General features: G+C 42.8%; 1 protein-coding gene across 1 annotated transcript; it reads left to right on the forward strand.

Annotated features, from left to right (window-relative positions):
* The first annotated feature begins 8,068 nt into the window (after positions 1–8,068).
* Positions 8,069–8,545, forward strand: LOC138351706 (uncharacterized). Its single transcript, XM_069303726.1, has one exon. The coding sequence runs from the start codon at positions 8,069–8,071 to the stop codon at positions 8,543–8,545; it is 477 nt and encodes a 158-aa protein (XP_069159827.1).
* The last annotated feature ends 10,723 nt before the right edge of the window (positions 8,546–19,268 follow it).

A 19,268-nucleotide genomic window follows, 5' to 3' on the forward strand; every position in this document is an offset into this window, starting at 1 on the left:
TAGATTTGGCAAACAGTTAAAAGCATAGGCAGTGAATGAATGTGTACATAAACGACTTGACATGAGATGTCAAAAGTTTGTGAGGAAGACATGAGGCTCATGTCAGGGGTCTTGACTTTACTCGAGTAACAGCCGTCGTGGAAGCAGGCTGCAGTGTTTTTAAGCTCCTGCTGCAGAGGAAGATTCTCTGATTACATTATCTTGGTTATCTTGAGATGATTTCGGGGCTTAGTGTCCCCGCGGCCTGGGGCCGGATTCAGGAAGGTTCTTACGAAGGTTTTTCCTCTTAGCTAAGAACGTTTTCCCTCTTAACGCCTTCGTGGCGGCTACGTCCGTATTCAATTAACTACCCTAAGTGGAAAAACCTTCGTAAGTTCATTCCGGGATTTAAGTGTGGTTTTGACCACTCATAGCTTTACGTAAACTGGATATAAGTCATTTTTTCTCTACTACATAACACTGGGATCGATTTATGATATTGGAACATGACCAAAATATTGTAGCTGGTGAATCTAGTGAAGAGGAGTCCTTTGTGGTAGTTATATATGCATTCTCTGCTTGAAACTTGAAGTAAATATGTGTTTGATGATAGTAGAATTAGTTTTATAATAGCAAGATATTATACCAGTAGTTATTAAGTAAATAAACACTGGTAAACATGAAATATGAGAGAAGGTGATGAGCCCTGCCTGATGGGATCATTTACTATCACCAAATGCCCCTGTTCACCTAGTAGTAAGGGTGTACCTTAGCTATACATACCCATTTCTAATTTATTTAGTTTGGTTTTATTTTGAAATTAAATCTGGGTGAGACATAAAATAAAAATATGCTGCAGAAATGATGTTAGGTAAGGAGAAGGGTGAAAATGTCAAAAACTTTATTCATTGAATACTTAAAGCTATAATTATGACAATATAGATTATTAAAAAAGAGAGAGGGAAGTAGGGGTCCAAGACCTCTTCCTGTTATACAATTTGGGTGTGGAACAAGTAATTATCAAAAGAAGGCACCATGCCGGGAAGGCTATGTAGCAGTAAGGCAGTGAGGTGAGGCAGCTACTTATTTGAGAAATGCTTATTTTATTTACCTTATAAGCTGAGGCAACTTATTTTATTTGAGGAATACTCAGCTGATTCCTCTACATTTAGCATGGAACAAATTTGTGTCCAAGACCTCTTCCTGTTACTCAATTTGACTGTGTGTAACCAAACTAGAAGTGCTCTACAAATCAAGGGACCCAGAATGTGGAATGACCTCCCGAATCATGTCAAAGTCTGTACCTCTCTCAAACAGTTTAAGAGTTAAACCAAGTACTGCCTAATTAACTCCATGTAACCAAACTTACCTCCTAAATGTCAACCCATGTCTTGCTATTTTTTAAACAACGCTGTTCACCAACATGTGCAATTGCTGATTTATGCTATGTTAACCCCCCTTTTTGTATTTTTTATTCCTTCTTTCAACACAATTTATACCTAATCCCGATTACTATTAATTTAACTTTTAGTCTGTGTTTTTTCCCCCACACCTTGCCCGAAATGCTATGAGTATTAGTGGCTTTAGGTATTGTATGTACTAGCTCTGTCTATAAATCCAACATAATGTTTGTAAATCAACTGTATGTACTTTTCCTGAATAAAATGTATTTATTATTTATTTTTTAATCAGTAAGTATTAAAAGAAGGCACCAAGCTGGGAAGGCTATGTAGCACCATTGTGTGTAACAATAAACCAAATTTTTTTTTAACAAATAATGCACCTGTATGGTAAAACAAATTCTGTCAGCTGTAAAAATATTGATGCAGTTATTTAAATGAAAAATATAATGAAAGAAATATTACTGGTTTATTTTTATCCTATTTTTTTGTACTGTACAGTATATCCAAGGAAGTGAAAAATTCAGACATAATGCACAATTTAATGAATGATTACCATGGATTAGCAGTTCAAAAGAAATATGACTATTACATATCAACATGAGATCTTAATGATCCATGGTCAACATGATTTAATAAGGATAATACAGTACTGAATTTGTAATAATACAAACTATAATTTAAAATCTTTATTACTTATTTTTTTTATTAAGAAGATTAGGTATACACAGCAATGCACTACTACCCTATTCTATATGGAATATTACACAGTGTAGATAAAAAACTAGCTATAAGTTTATCTAATACTCCCATCTCACAGGATGGTTAGACATACTGTACATGGAATCAATTTAGAAAATACCAGCCTCAATACAAAAAACAAATTAACTCTGAATAAACAACTCTAAGCAATTTTCACAAGAGGTAAGCACTGAATCATGGAAACATTATATTATAATTACTCTTACCAGTTTCTACAAAACTCCTCTCAAACAATGTATTTTTAAACATGTTCAGGTATACACAGCAATGTGCTGCTTCCCTATTCTGTATAAAGGACCACACAGTGTAGATCAAAAACCAGCTACAAGCTCATCCTACATCATCACGAGAACAAAATACTTAATGCTGATCTATTAGCCCCCACTGGCAAAATCTGGGTGCAGCACAAGAATATCTTCCAATATTCCTGAGTGTTTGAAGTAATTACAGAGCTCAAAATACCTCATACCATTTGGTATGAAGTCACTGATAACAAGACAATCACAGATATAGTGTTGGAGAGTATGTTCTCTTAAGTAGGACTGAAAACAGATGTTTTTTTCCACCAAGAGGGCAATAAACTCATGGAACCGCCTACCCGCTGAAGCCGTAAATGCCAAATTCCAGCTAAAAAATATCATTAAGACAATTGGCGGGCCCTTTAACAAGCCGCCGGCTTTCTGTCCTCTTCGAGGTCACTAGATAGTTAGTGGCCCTTGGGTAAATTCAGTAAATATATACAATAATTGTCAGCGCATCTTCCGAGCAACAAGGACAGCTACACAGTATCTCTTAGAATTACGTATGTAAACAACAAATGTAACATATTTGTTTACTACAATGTCGGTGCTGGCTGTAGAAGTTGAAAAAACATTGTTTTACTTCGAAATATACTAATTTTATAAGAAAATTCGACGTAAATAGAAGGCAGTAGAGCTCCGATAAGCCAGCGCTAAATCTTCAATATGAAGAATGTTGCTGCTCTCTGATTGGCCAAACGAAACACAGTAGTGACCTCTATCGGCACGCAGGTGAACCAACAATTTTCTTCCTAAGTGGACCTTATTGAATCGCACCTAAGCATCTTCTTAGGGCGCACTTAGGAACCTTCGTAGCAAACCCACTTACGAAGAAATACACAGAGCTTTCTGAATCTAGGTCCTGGTCCTCGACCAGGCCTCCACCTCCGGGAAGCAGCCCGTGACAGCTGACTAACTCCCAGGTACCTATTTATTGCTCGGTAACAGGGGGCATCAGGGTGAAAGAAACTCTGCCTATTCTTTCTCCCTGGCGCCCGGGATCGAACCCGGGACCACAGGATCATGCGTCCAGTGTTCTGTCCACTCAGCCACCAGCTCCGTCAAGAGGAGCTGGGCATTCAGGCATTCTTATACGAGGCCTGGGGAACGACATCGTGCTTGAGTCTGGAAGGAGAGAAGCCCTGTAGAGAAGTTTAAATAGCAATTTGGTGGGCTAAGGAGGCGTCAACGTCTGATGCTGAGGCCAGCAAGCGTCCTTGTACATCTAACTCAGTGATAAGCCTTTTTCAACCAGTTTACAGTGATTTTCGGTATTTGATCGGGTACCCAGCAATCATAGTAAGTGTTTGTGAGTACGTTAAGCATGTTTTGATGAGGCAGGAGGCCAAAATAAGAGAGTAAAGATGAAGGAACGTCCTGGAGAGCAGAGCGACGTCCATACACTCCGACCACTGGTGGGCGACTGAGTGAGAGGGCCGCCCTGGAAGAGGAGGGCTCCCAGGGAGGGCAGAAAATGGACCGGGAGGGCAGAAAATGGACCAGCCCAAACGTGGGGGAGTCACCTCACAGCATATAGAAAGCAGAGAGATGTCAAGTGAAACATTTATTGTGTGTTTTATGTTAGTTATATGTTTGTAGAGGAACATTTTTATTTGGCATATCGATTGGGTTGCAGGTTTGCTCTGAGGAAGGAGTTGATGGGAGTACTCTGAGGCCAGAGAAGAAGTTGATGAATGACACTTCAAGCCTGGAGGAGTAGATGTTGTACTTTGCGGAAGAGCAAGCCCCCATGGTGAGGAATTGGACCTCATACTGTGTGAAGAGGAGCAGTGGAGTGAAGTCTCACATGCTTCTGTGGAATTAGTAGTGAAAGTACCACTGGAGTATAAGGAAAACTTCATGGTACAGCAGCCTGGAAGAGCTGCAGAGGATCCTGGTAGATAAACCTGGAAGAACCTGATGATGTCAGGGTAGTGAACTTGCAGATGTGGGGAGGAAGTTCTTGTTGACTACATGTAGGAAGTTGGTAGAGTGCTTGATTATCATTAGCGTGCAAGATGCAGTGAAAGGTGGGTGATTGATTATCATTTCTGTGCCAAAGAATACCTATACTGAAGTTTACAGAGTTACAGCTACAGGCTGGATTACCTGCAGATATATATATGTTCTAGGGCTGATAGTGCCGTATTTATCTTGTAAGATTTATCCACTTGGTGAGGTGGATAGTGTTAGTGGCGAGCCAGAAGTTGGGCGACCACTAGGTATAAGTAACTGATAGACATGATGCTACTGAACTGCAACCAGATATAGTGTCATACGGTATTGACGTTTATATACTCTATTGTATGTGAGTGCTTTGTATATGTTCTGTTTTGTTATTAAATTGTGTAGGCGTGTAGTTAACAGGTGTTTGCCCTTGTCCTAGTGAGGCTTCCCAGAAAGCAGAAAAGAGAGAGAGAGAAAGAACCAAAGCTGTGGACAGGGTAATGCAGAATAATTATTCAGAAAAGGGGATTGAGGAGATCATACCAACCAAGGAGAGAGTGGGGAGTCACGGAAGCTCAATTGGGTGTGTGCACGTGACAACGAGGTTAGTGTTGGAGCCGCATCCCCTAAACGTGTGACGCTGAGCCCATCTCCAAGTGCCAGGAGCGCACAGGGTGATCTCTAGATGAAAGTGAAAGCACTCTATGGAATTTTGGGTTGCTTCTCCTAAGGAAGGACGACCAACATCAACATCATAATAGGAGGACGAGGGGAGTGGGGAATGGACGGGAGAACGAGGGGACAGGGGAAGTGGGAAATGGATGGGAGGACGGGGGGAGGGGGGAATGGTAGGGAGTACTGGGGAACAGGGGAAGGTTGCTGAGCCACAGCAACACGTGGCCGGGTACAGCTAGCCTATATAAATACAAATGTAAATGTTCGTTTGTTCATAATCGCTAATTTCTGAAAGTTCTTCACCTATTGATTTGTAATTTTCACACAACGTTCCATTCGCATCCGAACGTGTTTATATATATACTATTTTGATGACATGTCTGTGATGGGAAAAAACATGCTTTTTTGAAAAACTGTGTTTTTCATGTAAGGGAAATCTTCGAAACATCTTTACCAATTGCTTTGAAATTTTGACACAACGTTGCATGTTGTGTCAAAATAGGCGCGTGTTTTTATATACCTACTATATACATGCCACATCTGTGACAGAAAAAACATACTTTTTTTTAAAAAGTGCCATCTGTTGGACATAAGAGCAACATACGTTTTAATCTTTGAAAGTTCTTACCCGATTGTTTTGAAATTTTGACACAATTTTCCATTTGAATATGCGCGTGTTTTTATATACCTACTATATAGATGCCACACCATTTATTAGGTTTTTTTTTTTGTTTTTTTTTGCAGGGATATTTCTGCGCGGGCCCTAAGCCTCTGGCTGGCCCACTAAGTGTTGCTTGTTTCTGTTTTACTTGGGCGGAGTATGAGTATTTATTACTCGTATGGTCGCTTCAGTAAGATTTTGCCATATGTGTTTAACAACTTTTTCTGCTCTGTTGAATCTAAGTTGAAATCTTAATGGGTTTGTAACTGTGCACTGTGTTAGATAATGTTCCAGTGGTCTGTCGGGCATTTCTCCACAGTGTTGACATTTCCTCTCATCTTCCGAAACCTGTAAGCCTATTTCCCATGCACATGGGTATCCAAGCCTGATGCGATGTAAGTGCACTTCTGTTGCTCTACTGCTCCCTTTCATCAAACTAAGTGGTTCGTAGTTGGTTGAATTCTTGTACCAACCCGCAGATCCTGATGTTGCAACTGCTGTGTTGTGGTCAAATTTAGTCGGTATACACACCATTGATACTCACCATTTATTTCGTGAGTATAAGAATAGATGCCACACCTGTGATAGGTAAAACCATCCTTTTTTTGAAAAACCATCCTTTTTTTTTTAAAACAGCGCCATCTGTTGCACATAGGACCAACACACACAATACTAAATATGTTACAATTCCATTTCAGGGTTCCCAATTGCATTGATAAATAGAATTATCATACATTTCGATTTATTTTCATTTTGATTTAATTATTTTGTGTGACATTGTGTTGTAATTGAGCTGTGTTATTTACCATACCGTTCATTTCATGAGTATATATTGTATTTTTTTAATTGTTTTCATTTCGTTTTTTTAACATTTCTTCTAATTGTTAAGTGATGAGAACATCAGATCATTTGATGTTCCCAATTTTCTGATGGGAACATCAGATCATTTGTGAATGCATCGGACGAGGGAGTGGGGAATGGTGGGGAGGACGATGGGATAGGAGGGGGGGAAGGTGGGGATGATCAGGGGACAGGGGAGGGGGTAATGGTGGGGAGGACGAGGGGACTGGGGAGTTGGGGCTGGTAGGGACGAGGGGACGGTTTGGTGGAGAATGGTGGGGAGGACAAGGGGACAGGGGAGTGGGGGGTGGTGAGGAGGAAGAGGAGACGGGAGGGGGGAATGGTAGAGAGGACGAGGGGATGGGAGAGTGGGAGATGGTGGGATGGACGAGGGGACGGCGGAGTGGAGAATGGTGGGGAGGACGAGGGGACGCTGGAGTGGAGGATGGGGAAGGGGGGAATGGTGGGGACGACGTGGGGACAGGAGAGTGAGGAATGGTTGGGAGGACGAAGGGATGGGGAAGTGGGGATTGTTCAGAAAGACTGGAGGACAGATGAAGGTTGCTGTGGCCGGGTACAGATAATAACCATATAAGAAGGAAAATGACAGTGAATGACCAAGTGACCAGATTACAAAAAAGCGAAGGCCAGTACACAGAGAATGATAAAGAAATTTGTGAGGAGCTCAATGCCAGCTTCCATGAATTGTTCACTACTGAGCCTGAACAGCTCCCAGAGCTAGATGAGGAAGCATCCCCTCATGAGAAACTGCTAAATATCAAGGTAACAGCTGAGGAAGCTGTTATGGTGCCAATCTTTATGAAAGGAAATAGAGAAGAGACACTTAAGTACAGACCAGTGTCGCTCACAAGCATCCCTTGCAAAGTATTTGAAAGAATTATAAGGTTAAGACCAGTTGCACACCTAGAAAGAATTAGGTTTGTAAGTAAACAACAACACAGCTTTTAGAGAGGGGAAATCATGTCTGACGAACCTCTTGGAGTTTTATGATACGGTAACGAAAATAAGGCAAGACAGGGAAGGAAGGGCAGATTGCATATTTCTGAACTGCCAAAAAGTCTTTGATACAGTACTGCACAGGAGGCTACTATACAATCTTGAGAGGCAGGCGGGAGTAGACGGAAACGCACTCTCATGAGTAAAGAATTACCTGACAGCCAGGTGTCAGAGAGTACTCTGATCACCGATCAGTGAGGGGCGAGGAGTCCGACTGGCGTAGAGTAACAAGCGGGGTGCCTCAAGGATCGGTGCTTGGACTCATTTTATTCCTCATTTATGTATAATACTTGACTGCAGGAGTAAGTCTTTTATGTCGATGTTTTCAGATGATGCAAAACTAATAAGGAGGGTTGAGACAGATAAGGATTATTAGATTCTCCTGGATGACTTGAACAAGTTGTAGAGCTGGTCTGAGATATGGCTGCTAGAATTCAGCACTAAAAAGTGCAAGGTGATGGAAATAAAAGATCAAAGGCCAATACACGATGAAGGGAACCTACCTACCTATAACGTCTAGAGAAAAAGACCTGGGAGTGGACATTACTCCAAACCTAACTTTAGACGCTCATATAAACAGAATAAAGTCAGCAGCATACTCTACTCTGGCAAAAGTCAAAACTTCCTTCAGAAATTTGAATAAGGAGGATTTTAGATCACTGTATACCGCCTATGTGAGACCAGTTTTAGAATATGTCACCCTATCGTGGAGCCTCTATCGAATATGTCTCTATGGTGGAGCCTCCATCTTAAAAAAACACATAAATAAGCTCGAAAAGGTGCAGAAGTTTGCGACGAGACTTGTCCCAGAGCTGCGATGGATGAGGTACGAAGACAGACTGATGGAACTAAATCTGGCGACGTTAGAGAGGAGGGAGACTGAGGACATGATACAGATGTATAAAATACTTAGAGGGATTGACAAAGGTGAAATCAGTGGAAATGTTTACAACGAATATCAGTAGAACAAGGGAGCACAGATGGAAGCTTGAGACTCAGATATGTCATAGAATTGTTAAAGTTTTCTTTTAGTGTAAGGGTATTGAGTAAATGGAATGACCTGAAGGACTTGATCTTCGATGCTAAATCCATTCCTAACTTTAAATGCAGGAATGATAGGGAAATAGGCAAGGAGTCATTGCATTAGACAACGAACGGCTAGAAAAGTCGGGGGTCCGAGAGTTAAAGCTCGATCCTACACACACAGATATATGAGTACACACACACACAAACACACACACACACACACACACACACACACACACACACACACACACACACACACACACACACACACACACACACACACACACACACACACACACACACCTGGCCTTAGCACTCCTTCCTAACTCACACTCCCTTCAAATCAGCCCTCCCATCCTCCGCCACCCCTTTTACCCCCAACAACTACCATGCCCCCTCCACACCCTCTGCAACCAATCCCATGTGCTCCATCCCACACTCCAATGCTTTCCTCGTCACAACCCTCATTCTCCCCAACTTTTCTCTCCCATCCCACCATCCATCTACCACCAACAACTCCATTCTCTCTTCCACCCCCCCCCCCTCTGTAACCAATCCCATCTGCTCCATTCCACCCACCAAATCCTCTCCTCCTCCTCTCCATCCCCAAACCCCCCACAACCCTCACTCCCCCTATGCACCTCATCTCCTGTATGACCCCATCACCAAGCGACCTCCCAGCCTCTCCACCCTCACCTCTCCACTGCCTTCAAACACCCATTCTGTTGCCCCACTCCCATCCTGAGCCCCCGCCTCCCACATATCCCCTTCTACCCCAAAACCCATATCTGCCCCTGTTTCTCCCCCTGTCCCTAGCACACACTGTTTCTGACTAGCAACCTCACTCTACCTCTCAGTCCTCCTATGCATCTCAGACCCTCCCAACCCCTCAGACCCTCCCAACCCCTCAGACCCTCCCTACCGCTCAGACCCACTATGCCCTTCTGACACCCCTGGCTACCCAGACCCCATTCGCCCCCAGATCTCCCTAACTGCCCAGACCCCATCTGCCCCCTGCCCCCTGGATCCCAGATCCCCTCAGCCTCCCGTCCTCCTCCATAATCCCGGCACTTCCCACCTGACAACCACTTATAAGAAATAGGACTGCATGAGCATACATGAACTCTGAGCATATATGAACTCAGAGCCAATATGAAATCAGGTAACACAGTTCCCAATAAGTGTCGCAAGGTTTGGCACACCAATGTCATTGGGGTATCCAATAAAGGATATTTAATACTTTCTAAATTTATTTAGAAATAAAAGAAACTGTTAGTGAAACAGATCCAGACATAATTGCATTAGAGGAAACTAAAATAAATGGTTTGATATCGGATGCAATCTTTCCAGAGGAATACGAAGTGATAAGAAAAGATTGTACACAGAGACAAGGAGGGGGAGTGGCACTCCTCATAAAGTGGAAATGGAAATTTGAGGAACGAGAGAATTGTGGGACTAACGTAAACACAAGCTCCATAGTTGGGATTGTGACAGGTGATGGGAATAGGATTGTGATCTTGATAACCTACAATCCCCCACCAAAGAGTAGAAGGCCCAGACAGGAATGTGATAATAACAACAAGCCATGTATAGATGAACTGCAGAGGGCAGCAACAACAGCTCACAGAATGAGAGTAAAATTGTTGGTCGTGGGCGACCTCAATCACAGAGAGATCGATTGGGATTCAATAAATACCCCATGGTGGGGAAGACATGTGGGGAGCAAAATTTGTTGAAGCTATAGACAGGAATTTCCTAACACAACATGTGATGGAAGACACAAAGAAGGGGATGCACCAAAACTTTTAGACCTTATTTTTACCGAGAATGAGGCAGACATTACGAATATAGAGCATGAAATACCACTAGTCACCAGTGGTCATTGTGTCCTAGTCTTTGACTACATGACCGAGCTTAAATTGTGACTACGGGGTAAGAGGTCTGGGAAAGGAGAGTAGACTATAGGAAAAGGGATTACAGGAGGATAACAGAATATTTGGGAGAAGTGCAGTGGGAAGAACTATGAGGAAAAACAATGCAAAATATGTTGGACATATTCAAGTGGAAAAAAGGAAAAAAAGTAAGAGGGCATATAATAACCCATGGTTTAATAGAGTGCCAGGAAGCAAAAACAAGAAGCAGGAGGAAGTGGAGAAAGTAGAGAGGACAAAGGCCAGAAGACAATATGATTAGATGCAACAGAGCTATGAATGAATACATTAATATAAGGAAAGTATTGGAAAAGAATTATGAAAATGATATTGCAATAAAAGCGAATAAGCAACCTAAATTACTACACAGTCATATGAGAAGGAAAATGTCGGTGAACGACCAAGTGACAAGATTAAGGAAAACAGAAGGGTTATATACAAAAAGTGACAAGGAAATCTGCGAGGTACTGAATGCCAGTTTCCATGGAGTGTTCACAATCGAGCCTGAGCAGCTCCCATTGTTAGAAGAAGGGATGACCCAAGATGAGAGACTAACAGATACAGAGGTGATGCAGAGGAGGTAATGAAACAGTTGACAACACTGAATGAAACTAAAGCAGTTGGACCAGACAATGTATCACCGTGGATACTAAAAGAGGCAGCACAGGCCCTCAGCGTGCCTCTAGCATGGATCTATAATGAGCCACTTACGAAGGGAGAATTGCCCAGTTGCCGGAAGAAGCAAATGTGGTACCAATTTTCAAATAAGGAGATAGGGATGACTGGTTACATATCTGGAGAACACTAGGTATATAAACAAACACCAACCTGGGTTCAGGGAAAGGAAATCATGCTTAACAAACCTTCTGGAGTTCTGTGATAAAGAAACAAGAATAAGGCATAACAGGGATGGATGGGCAGACTGCATATTACAGGACTGCCAAAAAGAATTTGACACAGTACCACACATGAGACAGCTATTCAAACTTGAGAGGCATGCACGAGTAAGCTGAAAAGCCCTAGCTTCGGTAAGGAATTACTTAACAGGTAGGAGGAAGAGAGTAACAGTCAGGGGAGACAAGTCAGACTGCCGAACTGTAACAAGTTGAGTACTTCAAGGATCGGTGCTGGGACCAGTTATGTTTTTAATATATGTGAACGTCATGTCTACAGGAGTCGACTCTATATGTCGATGTTCGCAGGTGATGCGAAATTAATGAGACAAATTGTGACAAATAACGATTGTAGAATACTCCAAGAGGACTTGAACAAGCTGCAGAGATGGCCAGTGAAATGGCTACTGGAGTTCAACACGAGCAAGTGTAAAGTTATGGAAATGGGACTAGATGAGAGGAGACCAAAAGGTCAGTAAACAATGAAGGAAAACTATCTTCCTGTGACGATTTGAGAATGGGACCTGGAAGTGGACGTAACACAAAATCTCCTGAGGCACATATAACTGGGATAACGACAGTAGCATACTCTACAGTAGCGTAGAGCACGTCATATAACGTCGTTCAGAAACCTTAATGGAAAGGCATTCAGAGGGCTTTACACGGCCTACGTGAGACCGGTCTTAGAGTATGCAGCCCCATCGTGGAGCCCCCACCGAAAGAAACATTAGGAAACTGGAAAAGGTTCAGAAAATTGCGACGAGGATAGTCCCGGAGTTGCATGGGATGGGATATGAAAAGCGACTGAAGGAACCAAGCCTGACGACGTTAGTATAAAGGAGGGAGTGGGGAACAAATCCACAAGGGCCGTGACGAGGATTCGAACCTGCGTCCGGGAGCATCCCAGACACTGCCTTAATCGACTGAGCTACGACAGGGTAAAAGGGTTGAAACCGAAGTTCTACTGAACTTACTGGATCCCGTAGCCTCTCCGAGGCACAAAACAGGCTTTTACACCCCCCCCCCTGCACCCGAGCTATGTCAATAGGCCGTTCTCCCTCTTCGCCCTTACATCATCACACACAGAGATCACACTAACAGGGGGGGGGGGGTTGTGTAAAAGCCTGGTTTGTGCCTCGGAGAGGCTACAGGATCCAGTAAATTCAGAAGAACTTCGGTTTCAACCCTTTTACCCTGTCGTAGCTCAGTCGATTAAGGCAGTGTCTGGGATGCTCCCGGACGCAGGTTCGAATCCTCGTCACGGCCCTTGTGGATTTGTTCATTTGATGCATCACGTTAGTGTGATCTCTGTGTGAGGGAGTGGGGAGATATGATGCCATTATACAGAATAATTAGGGGGATTGACAGAGTGAAATTGGACAAAATGTTCACATGGAATACCAGCAGAACAAAGGGAATGACGAACAGTAACGAGTGGAGTACCTCAAGGATTAGTGCTGGGACCAATTCCATTTATAATATATGTTAACGACATATTTACAAGAGTAGAGTCCTACATCTCAATGTTTGCGGATGATGCAAAGTTGATGAGAAGAGTTATGACTGATGAAGATTGTAAGATCCTCCAAGAGGATTTGAACAGGTTGCAGAGATGGTCAGAGAAATGGCTACTGGAGTTCAACACAAGCAAATGTAATGTCATGGAAATGGGACTAGGTGATAGGAGACCAAAGGGACAATACTCAATGAAGGGGAACTGCTTACCTGTGACGACGAGAGAAAGAGACCTGGGCGTGGACGTAACACCTAGTCTATCTCCTGAGGCACATATAAATAGGACAGCAGCGTTCTCTACACTGGCAAAAGTTAGAACATCATTCAGAAACCTAAGTAAGGAGGAATTTAGGGATCTTTACACTGCCTACGTGAGGCCAGTCTTAGAGAATGCCGCCTAATTATGGAGTCCCCATCTGAAGAAACACATAAGGAAACTGGAAAAGGTTCAGAAGTTTGCAACGAGACTCGTCCCAGCGTTTCGAGGGATGGAGTTTGAAGAGCGCCTGAAGGAACTGAGCCTTGCGACACTAGAAAAAAGAAGGGAGTGAGGGGATATGACAGGAACGTATAAAATAATCAGGGAAATTGACAGAGTGGACATAGACAAAATGTTCACACGGACTAGTATCAGCATGAGGGGACAAGGGTGGATGCTGGAAAGTCAGATGAGTCACAGAGATGTTAGGAAGTTTTCTTTTAGCGTGAGAGTAGTGGACAAATGGAATGCACTTAAGGAGCAGGTTGTGGAAGCCAATTATATTCATAATTTTAAAACTAGGTATGATAGGGAAATAGGAATGGAGTCATTGCTGTAAAGAACCGGTGTCTCAAAAGGTGGGATCCAAGAGTCAATGCTCGATCCTGCATACACAAATAGGTGAGTACACACTCAGGCCTACAAAAAATATCATAAACATACACATACACATAAACACATACACTATCTCTTCTCTGCACCCCCCCCCCTACCTAACCCTATCAAATCATATCAGGGAAAGGGACAAAGATACCAGGGTGCACCAGGGACACAGGTGCGTCCCAAACTCCCAAACCCAAATTACTCCCAAAGGTGCATCCCAAATTACTCCCAAACTCCCTAGTTTGGGGGTAATTCAGGAAGGAGATGCATGAAATGAAGAATACAATTACCAACCTGCAAAGTGAGCTGACAGCAGCAAAGGAGGAGATCAAATCCCTCACAAAGAAAAATAATGAGGCTGAGCATCAGATAATCATCCAAAGGGAAGGTGGATTTTGTGCATTGGAACGAAATGCCTCTCTACCTGAAACATTTGCAGAAATACTGAGAAAGAGCTCAGAAGCAATGGACACAGTGAGGAAGGTAGCCATGCAAGCAGCTACCTCACAGGAAGTAGCAAGGTGCACCAGTCAGCTGCTGGAAAGAAAATGATCAGTGGTAACTGTAGGCATCAAAGAACAGGAAGCATCCAATAGGCAAGAATGGAATAGCAAGGACACAGAGACAGTAAATGGGATACTGAAGGGATTAGAGATGGAAGGGGGCTGAACAAAACATTGAGAAGGTTTTCAGGTTGGGCTACTACAACAGGGACAGAGACCGACTGATAAAGATAGTGTTTGCAAACGAGACCATGGAGCATATTCTAAAAAGGAAGAGACATCTGCAGTATGTGGAGGACGCAGTATGTGGATAATAGTGCAGTATGTGCAGTATTACCATAGGAATTGGAGGACAAACAATTAAAGTAGTAGTCATATATAACCCCTCACCAAACGACAGAAGACCTCAGACAGGAATATGATAGGAACAACATGGCCACCATCAATATAATAGAGTAGCTTCTGTAGCAATCAGGAACGGATCCAGACTACTAATCATGTGAAACTTCAACCACGGGAAGATAGATTATGAAAACAGAAACCCACATGGAGGACTGGACACATGGAGAGCTAAGCTGCTGGACGTAGCAACAAGAAACTTTCTAAGCCAAAACATAAATGGACTGACAGGAATGAGAGGAGGGGATGAACTAGCTATGTTTGATCTGATATTTACCATAAATGAGTCGGATATAAGGGAAGTTAAGTTGGAAACCCCCTTGGGAATGTATGATTACAGTGTATTGATCTTTGAGTAACTGGTAGAGCTAGGAATTATCTCCCCCCGAAAAAAAAAGAACTGGGAAACAAAGGGTTTTCGTACTGAAAGGGAAATTATGAGATGAGAAAATTCCTAAGGGATATACCATGGGATAAAGAGCTCAGAACTAAGTCCGTACAAAATATGATGGACTATGTCACCCAAAAGTGTCAGGAGGCAGTAAACAGGTTTATCCCAGCCAGATAGGAAAAAACCGAGAACAAAAGAAGAAGCCGTGGTTTAATAGGGCATGTATGAAAGCAAAGGAACTGAACAAAAGAGCATGGAGGAACTTCTGAAATAACAGAACACCAGAAAGCAGAGAGAGATACCAGAGAACCAGGCACGAGTATGTTAATATGAGAAGAGAAGCTGAGAAAAGGTATGAAAATGATATAGCTAATAAAGCCAAGACCGAACCAATGCTACTAGACAGTCACATCAGAAGGAAAACAACAATGAAGGAACAGATGATGAAACTTAAAATGGGTGAAGACAGGTACACAGAGAATGACAAAGAGGTGTGTGAAGAACTCAACAGGAGTTCATGTGGAGTTCAACAACCAGTCTCCGTGGTTTAGTGGTAAGACACTCGCCTGGAGTTCCGCGAGAGCTTTGTCATGGGTTCGTATCCTGACCGGGAAGGATTTACTGGGCACAAATCCTTAACTGTAGCCTCTGTTTAACTCAACAGTAAAATGGGTACTTGGTTGTAACAACGATTCTTCGCGGCGGGGATCGTATTCCAGGGACCTGCCCGAAACGCTACACGTACTAGTGTAGCTCTCTCTCTCTCTCTCTCTCTCTCTCTTCCTCTCTCTTCCTCTCTCTCCCTCTCTCTCTCTCTCTCTCTCTCTCTCTCTCTCTCTCTCTCTCTCTCTCTCTCTCTCTCTCTCTCTCTCTCTCTCTCTCTCTCTCTTCCTCTCTCTCTCTCTCTTCCTCTCTCTCTCTCTCTCTCTCTCTCTCTCTCTTCCTCTCTCTTCCTCTCTCTCTCTCTTCTTCTCTCTTCCTCTCTCTCTCTCTCTCTCTTCCTCTCTCTCTCTCTCTCTCTCTCTCTCTCTCTCTCTCTCTCTCTCTCTCTCTCTCTCTCTCTCTCTCTCTCTCTCTCTCTCTCTCTTCCTCTCTCTCTCTCTCTCTCTCTCTCTCTCTCTCTCTCTCTTCCTCTCTCTTCCTCTCTCTCTCTCTTCTTCTCTCTTCCTCTCTCTCTCTCTCTTCCTCTCTCTCTCTCTCTCTCTCTCTCTCTCTCTCTCTCTCTCTCTCTCTCTCTCTCTCTCTCTCTCTCTCTCTCTCTCTCTCTCTCTCTCTCTCTCTTCCTCTCTCTCTCTCTCTTCCTCTCTCTCTCTCTCTCTCTCTCTCTCTCTCTCTCTCTCTCTCTCTCTCTCTCTCTCTCTCTCTCTCTCTCTCTCTCTCTCTCTCTCTCTCTCTCTCTCCTCTGTTTACTGGTTTACGTCTTCGTATGACGGCCCGAGTGTTAATATCTTACATGATCGATATAGCATCTGTTATTACCATAGAAAGAGCGTGCACGGTTAGCTCAGTGGTAGTAGCGGGGTGCGCGGTCGAGACATTACAAGGCGAGTTATTACATTATGTTCTTATTGTCGATTGCAGTTGGCTAATTTAAAACTATCGGCTAATTGGCCGATAGTGTGACACAAGTGATCTATCTCCTATCTTAAAAATTGGTTCCACATTAGCAACCTTCCATGGTTCTGGCACTCTACTCGACTATTGATTTATTATATATGGTAGACAGTAGCTCGCAAAAGCTCCTCTTTGCATTGTTTAAGCACCCTGGCAAACACTTCCTCCATTATCCTGGAGATTTGTTTGGTTTGAGTTTTACTATTTGTTTAATTACATCCTCCCTGTAACTTGTTGTTGTTTCAGATTTAGCTACTTAGGACGAAGTGTCCATGTAGCACGGGCTATGGTGACCCCGTAATTGAGTTTGGTTATACATGATAACCTTTTTCCTGTGATATTTGGGTTAAAGTTTAAAATGGAGGAGGGGATTTCTCCTTTTTCCCTGCTTATTTATCGTTTCTGTTTTAGTGCACTGATTTTAATCTTGTTTTATTAACATTATCTTGGTGGCAGAAGTAGATGCAGAATGCTCACTAATGAGTCCCATTCCTCAACGGCTTTTCTAATCATTGTAGTCGCGGTGGAATGTGCATCTAATGCAGCTGCTGTCGTTGGATTAATGCTCAGTTTGAAGCGCAGGGATTCAGTACCTTCACATTCCAGTAAGTAGTGCAATAGTGGCGCCTCTGCTTCAGTTTCACAGATGTGACACTCTTTAACTATTGGGTTCATTACCTCCCAGCAGCACTTGTAACCAAGTCTCAGTCTGTGTATGGCTACTGCAATGTCTCTGGATATCTTTTTGCCAGGATTGAAAGAGGAGTAACCAGTGGCTTGTTCGTACCATATCGCAGAGGATCTTCCATCTGCAACTTTGGCTGTGTGGCGACTTTTGATAGTTGAGAATATTTTCTTCTTAATTTGGTCCTTTATCTGTGAGAAACTTGGAGGTATTTGAACCTGTGCAACAGGTAGAGCAGTGGCAGTTTTTGCTAGTGAGTCTGCCTTTTCATTACCATCTATGCCAATGTGACTTGGTATCCAATTTAGGGTGATTGACAGCCCTCGATTATGGGCTTCTTTTCCTATATGTTGAATTTCTGTGAGGAGTTGAATATTATCTCTGTGCTGACTGGATAACAATGCCTGGAGCGAAGATTTAGAGTCTGTATGAATGATGACACATTGTAAATTATTCTCAATTGTATAGTTTATTGCCTCCTTCAGGGCATATAATTCTGTTTGCAATGTTGAGCACCCACTATTCATGTTCCAGTAAGCTTCATGGTTGGTAGTGTAAACTGCTGCCCCAGCAGAACCTTTTTCTTGATCAAGTGATCCGTCTGTGAAGATGTGAGTCGTTGTGGGTCTAGAGATAGTTTCCATTTGTTGCTCTATTACTTCCTTGAGCCTCTGTGGGTCACATGCTGATTTTTTAACTGGTAATCTTTCAATGATTATCTTTAGATTCGATTCTTCCCATGGAGGAGGCTGTCGAAAGTGTTGATATGGTCTATCTTCCCCTTTGTTTTTAATGGTCCATTTCAGGTCGATTTTCTTTAGAATCTTGACCAGATTATCCATCCATGAACTTGTTCTATACTGTAGGTTTTTCTGAAAGGATTTCTGTATCCTGTCTTTGATTGACAGTCTGGCGGTTGTTCCAGTAAATTTTCCTATTATGGTGGCTATCCTTTGTTTCATCCTGTTTTCTAATGCTGGTAAATTTGTTTCCGCTACGCGTCCATATAGGTGCTCCCAGCATTGTTCTCAGAGCATCATTTTGAGACACTTCCAGTTTCTCCCATTGGTTATCACTGAGGGATGTAAGAGCAGGGGCAGCATAGTCGATGAGTGACTTAACTGCTTGAACGTAGTACATTTTGAGTACTGGTAGAGATGCACCCTCTCTAAGACTGGTTAGGGAGCGCAAAGCTGAGTTTCTGGCTTTACAGCGTTGCCGAAGATATGCAATTTCTTGAGTGAATTTCAACTGGTTGTCTATTATGACTCCTAGGTATTGAAAAGAGGTAACCCACTCAATTTCTTGTCCTTGTATTGCCAGTCTGATGTCTTGAGTTCTCATTTTAACGGCCATTGCTTTTGTTTTATTGCTGTTTATTTTCACTGCTATGCGTTCCGCTTCCCTGCTGATAATATCTAGGCATTTGTGTGCATGGTTCCTTGCACCTTTGCCATTTTATGATGACCACAAAGTTGTCTGCATAGTTAAGAAGTTTGGCTTTTGGTAGCTTGAGCTTCATAAATGGTTCCATGAGACAGTTGAAGAGGAAGGGGCTTAGTATTCCTCCCTGCGGAGTTCCATTTTCCAGCATCTTTGAGGTCGATGTTATTCCTTGGAATTTGACTTTAGCTTCTCGGTTAAGCAGGCTTCCTTTGGCAAAAGCAAGAGCGTGTCCTTTGATTTCCTTATCCACAAGGCAGCACAGTGTAGCTGGGGCACTGGCTAACTCGAAGGCTTTTTCAAGGTCTAGGAAAATAAGGATTCCAGGTTTGTCATTGATTGGATCCAGGAGGAAGGTAAGGCATTCTGTGGTCCCAACACCTTTTCTGTAAGCAAACATATTTTGGTGTAATGGATTGACTTTCC

This window comes from Procambarus clarkii, chromosome 50 (assembly GCF_040958095.1).
Source record: "Procambarus clarkii isolate CNS0578487 chromosome 50, FALCON_Pclarkii_2.0, whole genome shotgun sequence".
Classification (NCBI taxonomy): Eukaryota; Metazoa; Arthropoda; class Malacostraca; order Decapoda; family Cambaridae; genus Procambarus; species Procambarus clarkii.